At 44.5% G+C, this 19,572-nt stretch overlaps 1 protein-coding gene across 7 annotated transcripts in view; it reads right to left on the reverse strand.

Moving 5' to 3' along the window:
• LOC141264961 (uncharacterized) overlaps positions 1 to 19,572 on the reverse strand; it is a 497,475-nt gene that overhangs the window by 165,846 nt on the left and 312,057 nt on the right. For 3 of the 7 annotated variants that reach the window (XM_073677414.1, XM_073677419.1, XM_073677412.1), the window contains one exon: positions 4,855 to 4,923. The exons of the other annotated variants lie outside the window; for them this stretch is intronic. In XM_073677414.1, coding sequence (XP_073533515.1) covers positions 4,855 to 4,923 — 69 coding nt within the window. The remainder of the gene's footprint in view (positions 1 to 4,854; positions 4,924 to 19,572) is intronic. 7 annotated transcript variants of the gene reach the window in all.

The raw sequence follows: 19,572 nt of genomic DNA on the forward strand, positions 1-19,572 counted from the left end.
AGGCCGGGAATAGCTAATAATACCATCCATAATGCTGACAACAGAATGGAGCGACCATTTATAAGAAATTGTGCAGTTAGCAGAGCTCACCCGCAGCCTTCAGCCTGGGCCGGGGATAGTCTATGACTGTACGACATGCGATGAATGTAATACACATGTGCCGTGGAGAATAAATTATTCAGACTTTATTATTTACTGGCTTGTCCTCCATGTTTCTATAGGAAATATGTAATTTCAAGTTAATGAATGGTGGGTCTAACGGGTGTAGAGTAAATCCTGCCACCATCTATGGCTGCTAATCAGAAATTGTAGCATCGCCAGGGTCTTCAGTTCTCTGGTTAGGGGCTAAATATCAATGCCGATCTCTATTGCTAAAAAGAAATTGTGACAAGATCCATTAGACTTTACGCGTGTAAGTCGTGTACCAGTGGCGTTCTTCAGGACATGGCGGAAGAAAACGGACTCTTACAAAGTTCGTTATCAAGAAAAATAGAATTAGACTTACCGGTACGGTATTTCTGTTTCTAACAACCCACCACGTCAGCACGAGTATTATCTGTTCTTCCTGGGCCACCGCAAATCTTAGGAACTTCCGATAAGTTGGATGGATTGGAACATGATAATAAGCGTCTTGGAGGTCGGTCGTAGCCTTGACATGGTCTTGTCCTATCAGAGGAACTACTGATTTGATCGACTCCATCTTGAACCTTCTGTAAGGTATATGTAGATTCAGAGGTTTCAAACTGATTATAATACGATGGGCACCCACTGTTGTTGTTTTTTTTATCAGGAAGAGTCTGCAGTAGTGTCCTCTGCCTTTCTTTTCTGATGGAACTAGAGATCACCTCTGATGATAGTAGGTCTCTCAGACCGGATATCAGAGAGGCTTGTAACCCTGGAGATTACAGTCGTGTTGTCTTTACTCCTCGTGGGGGATAGGAGGAGAGTTCTATTTTCATCCCTGACTCTACCAACCTTAGAATCCATGGGTCCGAGCAGATCTTTCGCCACTGAGGAAGAAAGTTCGAAATTTGGCCCCCAACTATTTTGGCATCATGGTTTGTTTTGATGCTGGAGAGATGCTTAGGAGAGAAAAAGGTTTCTGCCCCGTCCACCTTTCAGGTAGCTCCACCGTCCTGACTTCCCTTTCCCCTTGTATTGGGGAGTTTGATCCTGGGAAGGTCCGGTGTGCTGTCGTGTGGGGTTGTTAGAGAAAACTATTTTAACCAGACAATAGAAAACAACATTCAGTGTACATTTGCCAAACTGCTGGAACCTCTGTGCTATACAGCGTGGCACGCTAGAGATCTGTACTCTTTTCTCTACAAATTTGCCTATTGGCGTGCCTGTCTAAACCGGCCCACTATTACCGGCTTACACCCTGAGAATTAGGTTAATTGTATGAGTGCAACGTAGAGAGTGGCCTGCGGTACAGCACCGAAGTTTACAACTTAACAATCTTTTCCTATATTGTCCAAACCAAATCTCCCTCTCCCTTCCTGTAATGTCTTCAGTAAACTTGGAAGAATAGTCCGTCCTCAACTGCATAGAAAATATCCCAACAAATTACTGTGATGGCGGTTTAGCTGTGAGTGAAGTCTATCGCAGTTATATAACTGTCCAATAATATAATGCTCCGCAGAAACTTTCTCCGGAAACAAAATGGAGTTCTGTTTTTGGTTCGGAGTCTGTTTTGTGCCGCGTCGGCACCTGAGAGTGGATTTTGATTTTTAGCTATTAAACAAACAGAAAATATAACAGCGAATCCGAAAGTCCTGGACGCTGAAAATAGCAAAAAAACGTATCTTGCATCAGTCAATTTGCCTGACTAACTACAGGTTATATCTCAGCCTTAGATATTTTGACAACAAAGTGTTATGTGATGCGTGCAGTTACTCACTGTGGGGCCCCTCCAACCGGTGAGCAGTACCAATGATGCTTTTGGCTTGAGTCCTCAGCGGCGTCCGTCACCTCTCACTGTAGGTCCTGGCATTCATCGTCTTTAAACAGCGTTCCCGACAGAAATCTCCTCAAATCTGGACAGGTTCTGGTCATGAGCAAGTTCAGTTCCAATCTGCCGCTTCTCTGTTGTCTGTGAGATGCTCCCAGATGCATATGCTGCTGGATCCTTTCCCAGCAGGTCCTTTCACTGTTTAGGACATCTCCTCACTGTACACACTTCCTCTTCCTGTGTTTCATGAGTCAGACTGTAACCCCTCCTTTGACACTTCTATATGCATTACACGGTCTTTCAACAATACTTAAGGCAACATCGACATCTTGTGGCCAGATAATATCATCATTGTAAAGAAGCAAAATCTATTTACAACAAGTACAGTGTTACACTGATATGAATACAGGTATACACAACTATATCACCTGGATGGATTGACACACATCTCACACATGATCAGAAGTCTCCTACAGACGACTTATACATTGAAAGGAGTCTGAAAAAAGCTCCTAAGCTCCCTCTAGTGGTGACTGACTGATGCCTGAATAGTACCACTCAGATTTAAAACTGGCATTCTCAAGTTATTACGGTTATTTGCTTTAATTAGGCAGCATGAAAATAAGCAAGTTTGCAATTAACTTTCTTATTCTATCTGCTGTCATTCTCCGGCAATGAGTGCTTTTATCTTTCACAGTGTACAGCTAGTTTCCATGGAGCTCAGCCAAGAGTGGACAGTAATTACATTCCAGGAAAGGGATATTTCCTTATATTCTACCCACCTAACTTCTACACTGCAGCTATCTGCTCACCTTCCTCTTCCTCTCAGATCCTGACAAGCTGCAGTTATTAATCTTGCAAAATCACTGGCTCATTGCATCAGTTTCTCCCACAGCAGATCTTCTAATCACAGTTGTTTGCTCTCGCTCTCTGGAGTGATGTGTTTATTCAAATGCCCTCTTAACTATATATGCCAGATTGGAGAAACAGGGAATGGCGCTGTCTTTGCCACCAAATAAAATAAAGGTGCAGGAACTTCAGGTTGCTTGAAAGTAAAAAAATTTATTCACACTGATATGAAACAACTTAAAACGATATACACAACGCGTTTGCAGCCTTCTTCAAGTGTATATGTTATCTCTATATGTAAATGTAGTGATCGCACTGTAGACTTCAGAACAAACCACTGATAGCCGATTTTGTTACAGCAGAACTTGTGCTGAGCTTTGTAATTCTACTAATACTACTGTACAGTTCTATTCACCAGAACTGTCACTCAAGGAGAATAGCCGTCCCTGCAAGAAACCAGGAAGTGAAAAGACTGTAAAGAGACTGCCTTGCTCTGAGCTGCTCAGGAGACAACTTGAGAATACCCCTTTAAAGTGTTGAAGGGAATTTCAATATTGCACTCTTGAGCTTCTCAAATATTTTGCGCAGCATATTATATTAAAGGGGTGGTCTGAAACACAACTAATTTTAATACTAAATGCCTATTTGATGTCATAGTCTAATCTTTTTCTAATACACTTTAATTAAAAACTCCCTATCCTTCCCTCACTACACTATCTGCTTAATTTTATTTTTTTTTATTACTCCCTCTTTGATGACGCTTCGATTGAGAATCCCAGTGCTTGCCACCACTTTTTTATTGATGGTCTATCCATCAATATCTGATCGGTGGGGATTCGGCTGATCAGCTGTTACCAGTGCTGGCGATGTATAGAATTTCTTGGATGCTACTGAAACACAGCAGCTCCGTCATTTCTATACTGGCCAGGTACTGCAGATCTGTAGATCTTAAATACCCATCAGAGGCCAATATAGATCAAGAAAAATTTTGGAGAAGGTTTCTGATAGACTTTTCTGGTAGCAGTTAAATGGAGAAAGTAAATACTTGGGCTGTTGAAAAAAGTTTTGGGAAGTCTTCGCGATAGAAGAATGTATAAGGATTGAGTCTAATAGCACTTGGTGGAGAAAGTACAAACTTAGGTCTCATTCACACATCAGTTATTTTAAAAGTAAGAGTTTGATCTGAGTATGATCCGAGTGACATCAGTTTTTCTTGTACGTGGAGAAAAATAAAAGTTTCTCTATCTTTTGCTATGTGACAATTCATTAAAATCGAACAGCATTCCGATGTCATCCGAGTGCCAATTTTGATCTGTTGCTAGAATCAAAATTAGACAGGTCTCCGCGATTTTCCGCGAACCGAACGGTCTACGAAAAGTTACGGGCATGTTAATGGTCCCACAGACTATCACAGGTACAAGTGCTATGTGCACTAGTACGACAATATCAGAAGTTGAAATGAGCCCTTAAGCTTTCAAGAAAAATTTTGGAGAGTGTTTACGATAGACCACTTGCTTGTGTATTTTTATGGTAGCAAAATATATATTTGGGCTTTCAAAAAAATTTGCTGTAGACCAAATCCATCTAGTAGCACTTGGATGAACAAAGTACATAATTAGGCTTTCGAGAAAAGTTTCCGAGAGGGTTTGTGATGGACCAACATCCTTGAGCAGTCATCCAGGAGAACGTAGAAAAGTCTAAGGGACATGGTGCCATTCTTAAACAGGTAGATAGGACAGGAGGGAGCCCGGACATAATGAACAACTAATTACTGATACTGTCCATATCTCCTGGCAGCGGCGTCTGCCTCCACAATGTAATGTGTATATATATAAAAGAACATCCATGATGACCTGCCGAAGAAAAACTGGATTTGAGCCAAGGTTTCCCGGCTAATGCATACTATGTAGCAAATAATCCCTCTCCCTCGGTGATGTTTTCCCACTGTTCAATTTAAATTGAGGTTCAAGGTCTTGTGTACTATATTTAAACTCAATATATTGCGAACAGATCTGATGTTTAATTTCGTAATCACATAATAAGGTGAAGCTTACCCATACGATGCAATCCTGGAGGCGAGATCTCACCCTGTTCCAATACATGACAGATGATGAACCAATTTCCTTCGGGAATAAAAAAAAAAAAAAAAAAAAAAGAAGAGCGGTTTCCAACAACACGCGAACAGTGGGGAGCGAACATGGAGGATAAAGGGAAACACAAGGAGGGGAGCGTAATCCAGTTATAATTTATAATGTGTGCGGTGCGCGGCTCCGCCGGATAAAACAAACCTGCAGGAGACGATAGAGCAGGGGCAGAGTTTGTTGCTTTCAACAGTAGGCATCCACCTCCATAGATTGGGGTCTAGTTTGTGTCTTGTTCGTTTTTAGATCTTTTTACAGCTTAAAGGGGCAGTGGCACAGATCCCTGCCTTTCCTTAACCTGTGAACATCCCCTTAAAGGGAACCTAGCTACTATCTACACTGCCCCCATAGCGTTGTCAGTGAAGCAATGTGCCAGCAACGAAGCTGGTATTCACACAGCCTTGATGCGCAGGCGGCTGGACATGTACAAATGCGCATGCGTGGGGAACACAGCGCATGCGCAGCGAAGCTGGTAACCACACAGCCTCACTGAGCAGGGGGCCGAACATGTACAAATGTGCATGCGCGGGGAACATAGCGGGCGCACAGCGAAGCTGGTAACCGCACAGCCTTACTGCGAAGGAGGCTGGACATGTACAAATGTGCATGCGCGGGGAACACAGCGGGTGCACAGCGACGCTGGTAATCACACAGCCTTACTGCGCAGGTGGCCGAACATGTACAAATGTGCATGCGCGGGGAACATAGCACGTGCGCAGCGAAGCTGGTAATCACACAGCCTTACTGCGCGGGCGGCCAGACATGTACAAATGTGCATGCGCGGGGAACATAGCGTGTGCGCAACTAAGCTGGTAATCACACAGCCTTACTGCGCAGGCAGCCGGACATGTACAAATGTGCATGCACGGGGAACATAGCGGGTGCACAGCGAAGCTGGTAATCACACAGCCTTACTGTGCAGGCGGCCGAACATGTACAAATGTGCAAGCGCGGGGAACATAGCGCGTGCGCAGCGAAGCTGGTAATCACACAGCCTTACTGCGCAGGCGGCCAGACATGTACAAATGTGCATGCACGGGGAACATAGCGGGTGCACAGCGAAGCTGGTAATCACACAGCCTTACTGTGCAGGCGGCCGAACATGTACAAATGTGCAAGCGCGGGGAACATAGCGCGTGCGCAGCGAAGCTGGTAATCACACAGCCTTACTGCGCAGGCAGCCGGACATGTACAAATACGCATGCGCGGGGAATACAGCGCGTGCGCAGCGAAGCTGGTAATCACAAAGCCTTACTGAGAAGGCGGCCGGACATGTACAAATGAGCATGGGCCCCACAATATTAGCACTTGCTGGGAGTAATATTCAAATATGTGGGCGGTTCCAGCAGTGACTGAATGCGGCGCCACCCCTGACTGAATGTGAGAATCACATCCCTATGACTGAATACGAGCAGGTCGGACAAAATTATATATAAGGTTATAACATCATTATACTACCACCGATTTTAATGAAAAAAGCTTGTTAGTGATGCACATTGCATCACTTACAACGCTATAGGGGCAGTGTAGATAGTAGCTAGGACGTGACAGGTTCCCTTTAAAGACGTCCTAAAAAGTCCATCACAGTAAATACTTGAATTCCTCACAATGCAGAGTTTCTTAGAACTTTGCATTGTGCGATTCCTCTGTTACTCCTCTTGGAAATATATGAATAAAGTGACAACTGGGAGTGAATTGGGCGTGTCTCTATCTCAGTTATGACTCCTCTTATTGATAGGGGGTCAGTTTTCAATTCCTCTAAACACTTCCCAGGGGGACAACAGAGGAACAGATCTCAGGTTCAAGTCTTCTAAGGGGCTTTAAAAATAAAGTCAATATTGATAAAAAATTTAATATAATAAATAATAAAATAGATATATTGTGACAAAGTCCAAGCAGAGTTCTGGAGGGGAGATATGCTTCACTGAGGCTATGAGCTTCAGTGACTTGAAACCTGGAAGTTTTCTCCAGCATGTTATCGGTTGAGAGGGTTAATCAGCCATTTTTAATAGGCTAGGTTTTATGTGAACAGCTGTAGAGCGGGAGGGAGGCGGTTCACCATATCTCCACAACGGAGTGTGGTCTGGGAAAAAAATATCGAGTCTGTTGAGTCATGTGGTGTTTAGTATCTGGACAGGCTAGCTCCAGAGAGAGGAACTTGCATTTTTGTGCTAAACCTGAACCATGAGTGGCCAGACCACGGCCGATATAAAGACTGTGCTGTATCTTTTTATTTTGCTTTGCCGTTGTGCCGGATGGGCTGTGTTTATTTTTATGAACTCTAGATTGTTTTATGCCATTTTTAATAAACCAATATGAACCTTAAACAGACAGCGTGTTCCGTGTCTACCTCCATGTACAGCCGAGCAAGTCGCTCTACCACAATATACACTGCTCAAAAAAATAAAGGGAACACTCAAATAACACATCCTAGATCTGAATGAATGAAATATTCTCATTGAATACTTTGTTCTGTACAAAGTTTAATGTGCTGACAACAAAATCACACAAAAGTCATCAATGGAAATCAAATTTATTAACCCATGGAGGCCTGGATTTGGAGTCACCCCCAAAATTAAAGTGGAAAAACACACTACAGGCTGATCCAACTTTGATGTAATGTCCTTAAAACAAGTCAAAATGAGGCTCAGTATTGTGTGTGGCCTCCACGTGCCTGTATGACCTCCCTACAACACCTGGGCATGCTCCTGATGAGGTTGCGGATGGTCTCCTGTGGGATCTCCTTCCAGACCTGGACTAAAGCATCCGCCAACTCCTGGACAGTCTGTGGTGCAACGTGACGTTGGTGGATGGAGCGAGACATGATGTCCTAGATGTGCTCAATCGTATTCAGGTCTGGGGAATGGGCGGGCCAATCCATAGCTTCAATGCCTTCATCTTTCAGGAACTGCTGACACACTCCAGCCACATGAGGTCTGGCATTGTCCTGCATTAGGAGGAACCCAGGGCCAACCGCACCAGCATGTGGTCTCACAAGGGGTTCTGAGGATCTCATCTCAGTACCTGTGCGGCCCTCCAAAGAAATGCCACCCCACACCATTACTGACCCACTGCCAAATCGGTCATGCTGAAGGATGTTGCAGGCAGCAGATCGCTGTCCACGGCATCTCCAGACTGTCACGTCTGTCACATGTGCTCAGTGTGAACCTGCTTTTATCTGTGAAGAGCACAGGGCGCCAGTGGCGACTTTGCCAATCCTGATGTTCTGTGGCAAACGCAAAGCGTCCTGCACGGTGTTGGGTTGTGAGCACAACCCCCATCTGTGGACATTGGGCCCTCATACCACCCTCATGGAGTCGGTTTCTAACCGTTTGTGCAGACACATGCACATTTGTGGCCTGCTGGAGGTCATTTTGCAGGGCTCTGGCAGTGCTCCTCCTGTTCCTCCTTGCACAAAGGCAATGGTAGAGGTCCTGCTGCTGGGTTGATGCCCTCCTACGGCCCCCTCCACGTCTCTTGGTGTACTGGCCTGTCTCCTGGTAACGCCTCCAGCCTCTGGACACTACGCTGACAGACACAGCAAGCCTTCTTGCCACAGCTTGCATTGATGTGCCATCCTGGATGAGCTGGACTACCTGAGCAACTTCTGTGGGTTGTAGAGTCCGTCTCATGCTACCACGAGTGTGAAAGCACAACCAACATTCAAAAGTGACCAAAACATCAGCCAGAAAGCACTGGTACTGAGATGTGGTCTGTGGTCCCCACCTCCAGAACCACTCCTTTATTGAGGGTGTCTTGATAATTGCCAATAATTTCCATCTATTGTCTATTCCATTTGCACAGCAGCATGTGAAATTGATTGTCAATCAGTGTTGCTTCCAAAGTGGACAGTTTGATTTCACAGAAGTTTGATTTACTTGGAGTTATATTCTGTTTTAATGCTCCCTTTATTTTTTTGAGCAGTGTATACACACACACAAATAAATATGTATATATATTTTTTTCTTTACATTTTTTCTACATCTTTACTTTATTTTTTAGTCACCCTAGAAGATTTGAACCTGAGATTGTTTGCTTGCTTGTTATATATGCTGCGCTGCTATATTTTTGCAGTATATTCTTAAATTGACAATTTCATATGCAGCTGATCCACAAAAGGAGGACCAATTTATTATCAAAGGGGCATTAAGGGGCATTAAGCCCCCTGCAAGCCATGGTGACCCATCTGCGCCCAATCATCTAGATGCTGCAGTCAGGGATTGCCAGTGCCATCTAAACAGTTAAGCAGCTGTCGCTGCTGTCAGAGGTAGATGCTATATATAACACAGCCGGCAGGTGTCAGGTATGGAGCGGTTTCAACTCCTGAGCCTGCTTCATGCATGCGCATCCTGACCCTAACGAGCTAATATGAAGGGGTTAACTGCTGCTCAGTGCTTTTCAAGTGCAATACCAGGCACAGCCAATATAAAATGAACAGCGCTGTACTCGGACGTCATAGAGAATCAATGGCGTCGTTGTGTGTATGGGCGGCCGGCCATTTCTTTATTTCAGCGCCGCTTTCTTGGAAAAGGTGTTAAACCCCCACTAATCCACAAATTCTCATCTCTCCAGGACAGGTTATTATAATACCCTTAAACACGGATGATGCCACCTCTTGTCCTTCAGCGCTGGGTGGGTCAGACGGTATACGGAGTGTAAGTGTTGGCTTTGTAATATTACGTCTTGTAATACGTGGAACATCTCACCGGTATCTAGTAATAACCATCCCAATCAAAGGCAGCGCTTGTGTATGTCAATATGTGGGACACGGCTGACACCGATAACAGCGGGAGAAGACATTAAACATAATTAATGATGGACTGAGAATGCCAGAACAGGAAAAGCAGCAGGACAAGCAGCAACGGGGCACTAATTATCTATTTTCAGAACTTGCATGTCATGAAGCTGGGTTGGCTAAATGCCACGTATTGCCAGTCATAAGACGACTCTGCAGAGAGGTGAGCGCTGACATCTACCGCATCTCATTGACAACGTCACAAGTTACATCTCTATCCTCTTATTATCCCGTGTATACTGGGGAGAGACCGGCCAGAACGATGGCTGGAGAAAATTACAAAAATCATATTATTATGTCTCGTCCACATCAGCCGTAACATTTATTAAAGAGTCATCAACTTTGCATAAATGAAAATAAGAAACTTTGTAATACATCTTATCAGGGAATTATGCTTCTTTCCCCACTCATGAGCCACTCCCACCCCCACCCCCCCACCCGCCTCCTAAACTCATTATTATTAGCTATGAAAAACTAATAAAATCCATCTTGCTAAAGACAGGACTAACATCTATCTCACTGAGGTATCAGATTACAGCTGTTTATTGAAGCTAAAGAAGTAGAGTGAGAGAGAAGAGACATGCAGAAAAGGTGAAGCTGCTTTCTAGTAAGTGTTTATCTCACCCACAGCTGGATTCACAGATACACTGCTCAGTATTGCTATATAATGTCCTTTAAGGCGATTCTGCTGCTAAACAACAACAGGGGAGTAAGAATCCCCTCATGTCTGTTTGGGAGACATCATAGCGCTAGTGTTTTCCCAACAGCTGAGACAACTGAAAATTAGAGATGGAGCCTGCAGAGGTGAAAACTGGCGAGAAGTGCAGTATACAAGTCTTATAAAGGCCAGTGTTATTCTTCCTGTACACACACAACGCCTTTATTCTGAAAAGTCACCTGATGTCACATAGTGAGGGGCGGGGTTATTGGTGAGAGTTGCTGATGTCATATCATTAAGGGCGGGGTTAGTTGGGGGGGGGAGGTGAAGTCATGTTAGTAAAGGCAGGCATTCAGGCCGCCTCTCATCCGGTGTGGTGCAGCGTTTGTGTTAGTCCTCAGAATATTTCAGTTTAACAAGTCCCAGAACTCGTACAACTAATAATTAATCTCTGGAGGAACATTACACCATTATAAGGAGGCAACAGATACCGGTAAATTGAATGCACTCACAGAGAAATGTAATTCTGCGCTGCTCCGAGGCCCATTGATTCCCGCTGCGCTTTGATCTTCAACTTTAATGGAAGATTTAGGTATATTCACAATGTATTTATTATAGCGGGATTTCTTAAACTTATACTGTACTGCGAAAAAGAGTAACAGATAGATAGATAATAGATAAATAGATAGATAGATATTAGATAGATAATAGAAAGATATTATATAGATAGATATTAGATATATATTAGATAGATATTAGACAGATATTAGATAGATATTAGACAGATATTAGATAGATATTAGACAGATATTAGATAGATATTAGACAGATATTAGATAGATGATAGATAGATATTAGATACATAGATATATTATACAGACATAAGTATGTGCCCCCTGCAAATAAACCTACAGAGGCTTTTCTGACCTCCCATTATACATCTATCAATATTAATATGAAGTTAAACCCCCTATTTGCAGCTCCCACTTTTTAGTAAAGACTTAATACAAGATTTTGGAGGAGTCTGTGGGAATTTTTGTCCCTTCACCCAGAAGAGCATTTGTGAGGTCAGACCCTGATGTTGGAGAGAGGTCGGGCTCACAATCTCTTTCTAGTTCATCCCAAAGGTGTTGGATGGGGCTGAGGTCCGGGGTCTGTGCGGCCAGTTATGTTCTCCCCTCCATGTCTGTATGGATGTTGTGCACTGAGCACAGTCATGGGGAATAGAGAAGGATGAACCTCAAACTGTTCCCACAAAGCTGGAAGCAACAATTGTCCAAAATGTCTTGTGCTGAAGAATTAAGATTTCCCTTCACAGGAACTAAATGTCAGAGACCGACGCTGAAAAACAAGCCCATCACTTTACCACCAAACTGTACAGCTGGCAAAAGGCGGGTAGCATCCTCCTGGCATTAGCCAAACTCAGACTCCTCCATCAGATGCAGATAGAGCAGTGTGATCCGTCACTGCACAGAACACGTCTCCTCCAGTGTCCAGTGGTGGCGGCTTTACACCACTCCATACAACGCCCTGCATTGTGCTTGGTGATGTAAGGCTGCATATACACATGTGGTCAAAATTGTTGGGACCCCTGGTTTAATGAAAGAAAAATCCACAATGGTCACAGAAATAACTTGAATCTGACAAAAGTAATAAATTAAAAATCTATGAAAATGAACAAATGAAAGTCAGACATTGCTTTTCTGCTTCCACAGAATTTTAAAAAAAATGAAACTCATGAAATCGGCCTGGACAGAAATGATGGTACTCTTAACTTAATATTTTGTTGAACCACTGCAATCAAACGATTCCTGTAACTGTCAATGAGACTTCTGCGCCTCTCGACAGGTATTTTGGCCGACTCCTCATGAGCAAACTGCTCCAGTTGTCTCGTGGTTGAAGGTTGCCTTTTCCAGACGCCATGTTTCAGCTCTTTCCAAAGATGCTCAATAGGATTTAGGTCAGGGCTCATAGAAGCCACTTCAGAATAGTCCAATGTTTTCCTCTTAGCCATTCTTGGGTGTTTTTAGCTGTGTGTTTTGGGTCATTATCCTGTTGCAAGACCCATGAACTGCGACTGAGACCAAGCTTTCTGACACTGGGCAGCACATTTCTCTCTAGAAACCCTTGATAGTCTTGAGATTTCATTGTACCCTCCACAGATTCAAGACACCCTGTGCCAGATGCAGCAAAGCAGCCCCAGAACATAACAGAGCCTCCTCCATGTTTCACAGTAGGGACAGTGTTCTTTTCTTGATATGCTTCATTTTTCCATCTGTGAACATAGAGCTGATGTGCCTTGCCAAAAACTTCCATTTTTGTCTCATCTATCCATAGGGCATTCTCCCAGAAGCTTTGTGGCTTGTCAACATGTAGTTCGGCAAATTCCAGTCTGGCTTTTTTATGATTTTTTTTCAACATCGGTGTTCTCCTTGGTTGTCTCCCATGAAGTTGTTTGGATCAAACAACGATGGATGGTGCGATCCGACACTGATGTTCCTTGAGCTTGAAGTGCACCTTTAATCTCTTTAGAAGTTATCCTGGGCTCTTTTGTTACCATTCGTATTATCTGTCTCATTGATTTGTCATCAATTTTCCTCCTGTGGCCGCGTCCAGGGAGGTTGGCTACAGTCTCATGGATCTTACATTTCTGAATAATATGTGTAACTGTAGTCACAGGAACATCAAGTTGCTTGGAGATGGTCTTATAACCTTTACCTTTGCCATGCTTGTCTATAATTTTCTTTCTAGTCTCCTGAGACAACTCTTTCCTTAGATTCCTCTGGTCCATGTTGTGTGGTACACACCATGTCACCAAACAGCACAGTGAGTATCTGTAGCCCTATATACAGGCCCACTGACTGATTACAAGATTGTAGACACCTGTGATGCTAATTAGTGGACACAACTTGATTTAACATGTCCCTTTAGTCACATTATTTTCAGGGGTACCATCATTTCTGTCCAGGCCTATTTTATGAGCTTAATTTTTTTTAAAATTCTGTGGAAGCAGAAAAGCAATGTCTGACTTTCATTTGTTCATTTTCATAGATTTTTAATTTATTATTACTTTTGTCAGATTCAAGTTATTTCTGTGACCATTGTGGTCTTTTCTTTCATTAAACAAGGGGTAACAACAATTTTGACCACGTGTGTAGCTTCATGTCCGAGCAGGCCATGAAGCTCTCGACGGGGGCGCAGTGTTTGTGCTGATGTTAATATTAGAGGAGGTCCGGACTCTGCAGTTATGGAGTCAGCAGAGTATTGGTGACTTTTCTTTACTCTGCTCCTCAGCACTCGGCCCCCCGCTCTGTAACGTTACGGGGTCTCCACTTTGTGGCTGATTTGCTGCGGTTCCCTCCACTTCTCAATAATATCACTCACAGGTGATGGGGGAAGATTCGGGAGGAAGAAATGTCATGGACGGACTTGTTACCCCGGTGGCTCCAATTACAGGACTGCACTAGTATCAGTGAGCTCCGCAACACTGGCCGGTCTGTCACATGGTAGTAAAGGCAAACGGCATGGCAGGGGGCCGGATGTTATACAATGGGGGCCGAAGGGCTGGACGTTGTATCCCGGGGGTGAGGGGCCAGATTTTATACCCCAGTGGAGAGGGGCTAGATGTTATACACCGGGGGCGGGGAGTCAGATGTTATACACCGGGGGCGGGGAGTCAGATGTTATACACCGGGGGCGAGGGGCCGGATGTTATACACCGGGGGCGAGGGGCAGGATGTTATACACCGGGGGCGAGGGGCAGGATGTTATACACCGGGGGCGAGGGGCAGGATGTTATACACCGGGGGCGAGGGGCAGGATGTTATACACCGGGGGCGAGGGGTCGGATGTTATACACCGGGGGCGAGGGGTCGGATGTTATACACCGGGGGCGAGGGGTCGGATGTTATACACCGGGGGCGAGGGGTCGGATGTTATACACCGGGGGCGAGGGGTCGGATGTTATACACCGGGGGCGAGGGGTCGGATGTTATACACCGGGGGCGAGGGGCCGGATGTTATACACCAGGGGCGAGGGGTCAGATGTTATACACCAGGGGCGAGGGGTCAGATGTTATACACCGGAGGCAAGGGGCCGTATGCTATACACCGGGGGCGAGGGGCTGGATGTTATACACCGGGGGCGGGGTGCCGGATGTTATACACTGGGGGCGAGGGGTCAGATGTTATACACCGGGGGCGAGGGGTCAGATGTTATACACCAGGGGCGAGGGGTCAGATGTTATACATCAGGGGCGAGGGGTCAGATGTTATACACCAGGGGCGAGGGGTCAGATGTTATACACCAGGGGCGAGGGGTCAGATGTTATACACAGGGGGCGAGGGGCTGGATGTTATACAACGAGGGTGAGGGACTGGATGTTATATACCGGGGGTGAGGGGCCGGATGTTATACACCGGGGGTGAGGTGCTGGATGTTATACACCGGGGGGTGAAGGACTGGATGTTATACATCGGGGGTGAGGGGCTGGATGTTATACACTGGGGGGTGAGGGACTGGATGTTATACACCGGGGGTGAGGGGCTGGATGTTATACACCGGGGGTGAGGGGCTGGATGTTATACACCGGGGGCGAGGGGCTGGAGGTTATACTCCGGGGGTGAGGGGCTGGAGGTTATACACCAGGGGGTGAGGGACTGGATGTTATACACAGGGGGCGAGGGGCCGGATGTTATACACCGGGGGTGAGGGACTGGATGTTATACACCGGGGGTGAGGGGCTGGATGTTATACACCGGGGGCGAGGGACTGTATTTTATACACTGAGGCGAGGGGGGCAATGGAGTCGGATGTTATACATCGGGGGGCGAGGGGTCGGACGTTATACACCAGTGGCGAGGAGCTGGATGAAACCTGAATTCAATGATTAAGACACGCGTCCCAATACTTTTCTTCATATACTCTACATAAAACATCTGGTAGCGAAGTTAAATGACCTGAGCTGTAATACCACACACGACCTGTTGGCAGAGGAGGCACTATTTTTAGAAGCCATGTTTTTCAAACCCCAGACAACCCTTTCCAAAGCGGATTTATTTCAGCACTCTGGACAGCAGCCGGCTACATAACATTCCACTTTACCCACAAGACGCCGTCTCCATTGTGAGCCCGATCTCTGCTTTCCATAATTAAAAAGTATGAATTTGATGAGCAATGAAATGAAAGCCTGAGCGGCGGGCGAGGAGCAGCACACGCCGGTCCTCTCTGCAGGAGGCGCAGACACAGACAGGATTACGGATGAAAATGACCCTTTTTATGAGGCAGAGACAACTTGTAAAACCACTAACCCGATATGGATTCCGGGAAGCGCCCGGTCTGTTAATTAACACCTTCTTCTCACAATCTGCCTTTAGGAAGAGAAGACAACCGACTGGAGATATAATGAGACGTCTCCGCTCTGCTCCAGGGGATCGCTCATTTTGTAAACTGTTTTAATTTTGCAGCGCCCACACTTATGTAACGAAGTAATATCCCCACCAGCTGAGGCCGCGCTTAATGACTGCATCCTCCCGGAGATAATTGTTTCTATGGAGTAGGAGGATAAAAAAAATATAAAAGACAATTCAGCCACCCTGCTCCCTGCACCTTACCGTCAGCATCCACCATTTTTCATTTTTCTTTAAATACACATTAAAGGGAATCTATCATGTCCCAAAACTCTATTAACCTGCAGATATGGGGTTAATCTGCAGGTTAATAGTGTTCTATAGTCGCGTGACCACAACTATTACATCATGAAAAATTGGTGAAAGGTCCTCTTTAACCTCTTCACGACCGATGACGTACATTTACGTCATCGGCCATGTCCCTGCCTTTGATGCGGGCTCCGGCACTGAGCCCGCACCTTTCCCTGATATAATCAACCATCAAGTGCCTCTTACAGCGGAGGGTGGATCCCAGATCCACCTGCGGCTGATAACCAGTTAAATTCTGCTGTCAATCACTGACAGCAGAATTTAGCACACACGGCCCGAAAGCGCGAGGCAAGTCCCACCCATCGGCGCACTCATCAGGTGATCACAGGGCATTGCTTGTCATGACAGGCGGAGGTGGGGTCTACAGAAGACCCCCGTTCCTATCATCACGATACTCCTGTTAACGCCAACCCGTGGCTGGCGTTCATAGGAGAGCATTATTTTTGCTATACATAGCAGGGCTGAAGCCCTGCTATGTGTAGCACAAGCAATAGGACGATAGCTGCTTCAAGTCCCCTAAGGGGACTATTGAATAAAGTAAAACGAGAACTAAAAAAGTTTTTAAATATTAAAAAAAACAAACACATTCAAATCACCTTCCTTTTGCCCCTTTAAAAATAAAACAATTAAAAAAAAATACAAATTTGGTAGCGCTGTGTTCAAAAATGTCCGATCTATCAAAATCTAAAGTAAATTAATCCGATCAGTAACAAGAAAAAAAAAATCATAAATGACAGATTTAGGGGTTTTTTTGGTCGCCGCAACATTGCAATAAAATGCAATAAGAGGCGATCAAAATATTATATCTATCTGAAAATGGTATCAGTAAAAATGTCAACTCTGGGAGCAAAAAATAAGCCCTCACCCGGCCCCAGATCACGAAAAATGGAGACGCTACGGGTCTCAGAAATGGCGACAAATGCAAAAACTTTTTTTCAACACAAATTTTAGATTTTTTTTTAACACTTAAATAAAAAAGAACCTATACATGTTTAGTATCTACGTACTCGTACTGACCTGGAGAATCATAATGGCAGGTCAGTTTTATCATATAGTGAACAAGGTAAATAAAAAACAAAAAAAACATTTGTGGAATTGAACTTCTTTTGCAATTTCACCGCACTTGGAATTTATTTCCATTTTCCAGTACACGATATGGTAAAATCAATGGAGTAATCGAAAAGTACAACGTGTCCATCAAAAAAAAAAGCCATCATATGGCCATTTTGACGCAATAATAAAAAAGTTATGGCTCTTAGAAGAAGGGGAGGAAAAAACTCAAACAAAAAAATGTCCAGGGGGTAAAGGGGTTAAAGTCTACACAGCTATAGAAACTAAGTGGCAGGGGTTATAGGTGCACCCCTCCCAAATTTATGTCCTCCCTTTGCTTAGTGCTAAGGAAATGTCTTTTTTTGCAATTGGGTTTCATACAAAATTTTGCACTGTTTTGCTTGTAAAGGCTCCGTTCAACATTGATGCGGTCTGTGGTCATAGATCAGCTGAGAGGAGCTCAGATTAAGGCTGTGTTCACACATTGAGTTTTTTGATGAATTTTTTTCATGCAAAATTGAAATCTGCTTTTTATAGTAATAGCAAAAGCTATAAGATTTCACAAATCTCATGCACACGATTGTTTTGTTTTTTTCTGACAGAATTGGAAAACTGCTGCTTTTTTAAATCTGCAGTACGTCACTTCTTTAAACGCTTTTGCAGCGTTTTTTCACCATGGAAAGCAATGAAAAACGCTGCAAAAAAAACTAAAACACAACTCTGAGTTTTTTTGCTGAATGAAACCAACTTTATTGAACATGTACTATGTATTATGCACCAAAAACGGAACAAAAAAACAGTAATTCGCTAAAAAACGTTGCAAAATCTGCTTTATGAAAGCAGCTATTTTACTGACAAGAGAGCAAGTTTTGGCTGCAGAAAAAAGAAAACAGCAAAAAAAAAAAAAGTATTACAAACACTCCTGTTAGAATGAGCTCACTGATGGATTCTTCGTAAACTCATTCTGTAGCCAGCAATACACGGAGCAACACCGTGTCTACAGAAGGCAAAAGCTGCAACATTTTTAACAAAAGCCAACTGCAAAAATTATTTTTAGCTGGAAGTACAAGCATTTAATAAAAGGAAAAAAAAAGAAAAGGAGTACTAGCCCCTTAATTAGAGTGTGTGTATATCTCAAGAGAGCAAGTTTTGGCTGCAGAAAAAAACACTGCAAAAAAAGAATGAGCTCACTGATGGATCCTTCATAAACTCATTCTGTAGCCAGCAATACACGGTGCAACAAAGTGTCTAATTAGTGTGTATATCTCTCTATATACGTGGCCATATTAATACATATCGCTGATTATTTGAAATGAAAAGTATATTAAACACACATATACTGTATACACTGCTCAAAAAAATAAAGGGAACATTAAAACAACAGAATATAACTCCAAGTAAATCAAACTTCTGTGAAATCAAACTGTCCACTTAGGAAGCAACACTGATTGACAATCAATTTCACATGCTGTTGTGCAAATGGAATAGACAATAGATGGAAATTATTGGCAATTATCAAGACACACTCAATAAAGGTGTGGTTCTGCAGGTGGGGACCACAGACCACATCTCAGTACCAATGCTTTCTGGCTGATGTTTTGGTCACTTTTGAATGTTGGTTGTGCTTTCACACTCGTGGTAGCATGAGATGGACTCTACAACCCACAGAAGTTGCTCAGGTAGTGCAGCTCATCCAGGATGGCACATGAATGTGAGCTGTGGCAAGAAGGTTTGCTGTGTCTGTCAGCGTAGTGTCCAGAGGCTGGAGGCGCTACCAGGAGACAGGCCAGTACACCAGGAGACGTGGAGGGGGCTGTAGGAGGGCAACAACCCAGCAGCAGAACCGCTACCTCCGCCTTTGTGCAAGGAGGAACAGGAGGGGCACTGCCAGAGCCCTGCAAAATGACCTCCAGCAGGCCACAAATGTGCATGTGTCTGCACAAACGGTTAGAAACCGACTCCATGAGGGTGGTATAAAGGCCCGATGTCCACAGATGGGGGTTGTGCTCACAGCCCAACACCGTGCAGGACGCTTGCCATTTGTCACAGAACACCAGGATTGGCAAAGCCGCCACTGGCGCCCTGTGCTCTTCACAGATGAAAGCAGGTTCACACTGAGCACATGTGACAGACGTGACAGAGTCTGGAGACGCCGTGGAGAGCGATCTGCTGCCTGCAACATCCTTCAGCATGACCGGTTTGGCAGTGGGTCAGTAATGGTGTGGGGTGGCATTTCTTTGGAGGGCCGCACAGCCCTCCATGTGCTCGCCAGAGGTAGCCTGACTGCCATTAGGTACCGAGATGAGATCCTCAGACCCCTTGTGAGACCATATACTGGTGCAGTTGGGTCTGGGTTCCTCCTAATGCAGGACAATGCCAGACCTCATGTGGCTGGAGTGTGTCAGCAGTT

This window comes from Phyllobates terribilis, unplaced genomic scaffold, assembly GCF_046119375.1.
Source record: "Phyllobates terribilis strain yellow unplaced genomic scaffold, ASM4611937v1 Scaffold_4__5_contigs__length_816908805, whole genome shotgun sequence".
In the NCBI taxonomy this organism is placed as follows: domain Eukaryota; kingdom Metazoa; phylum Chordata; class Amphibia; order Anura; family Dendrobatidae; genus Phyllobates; species Phyllobates terribilis.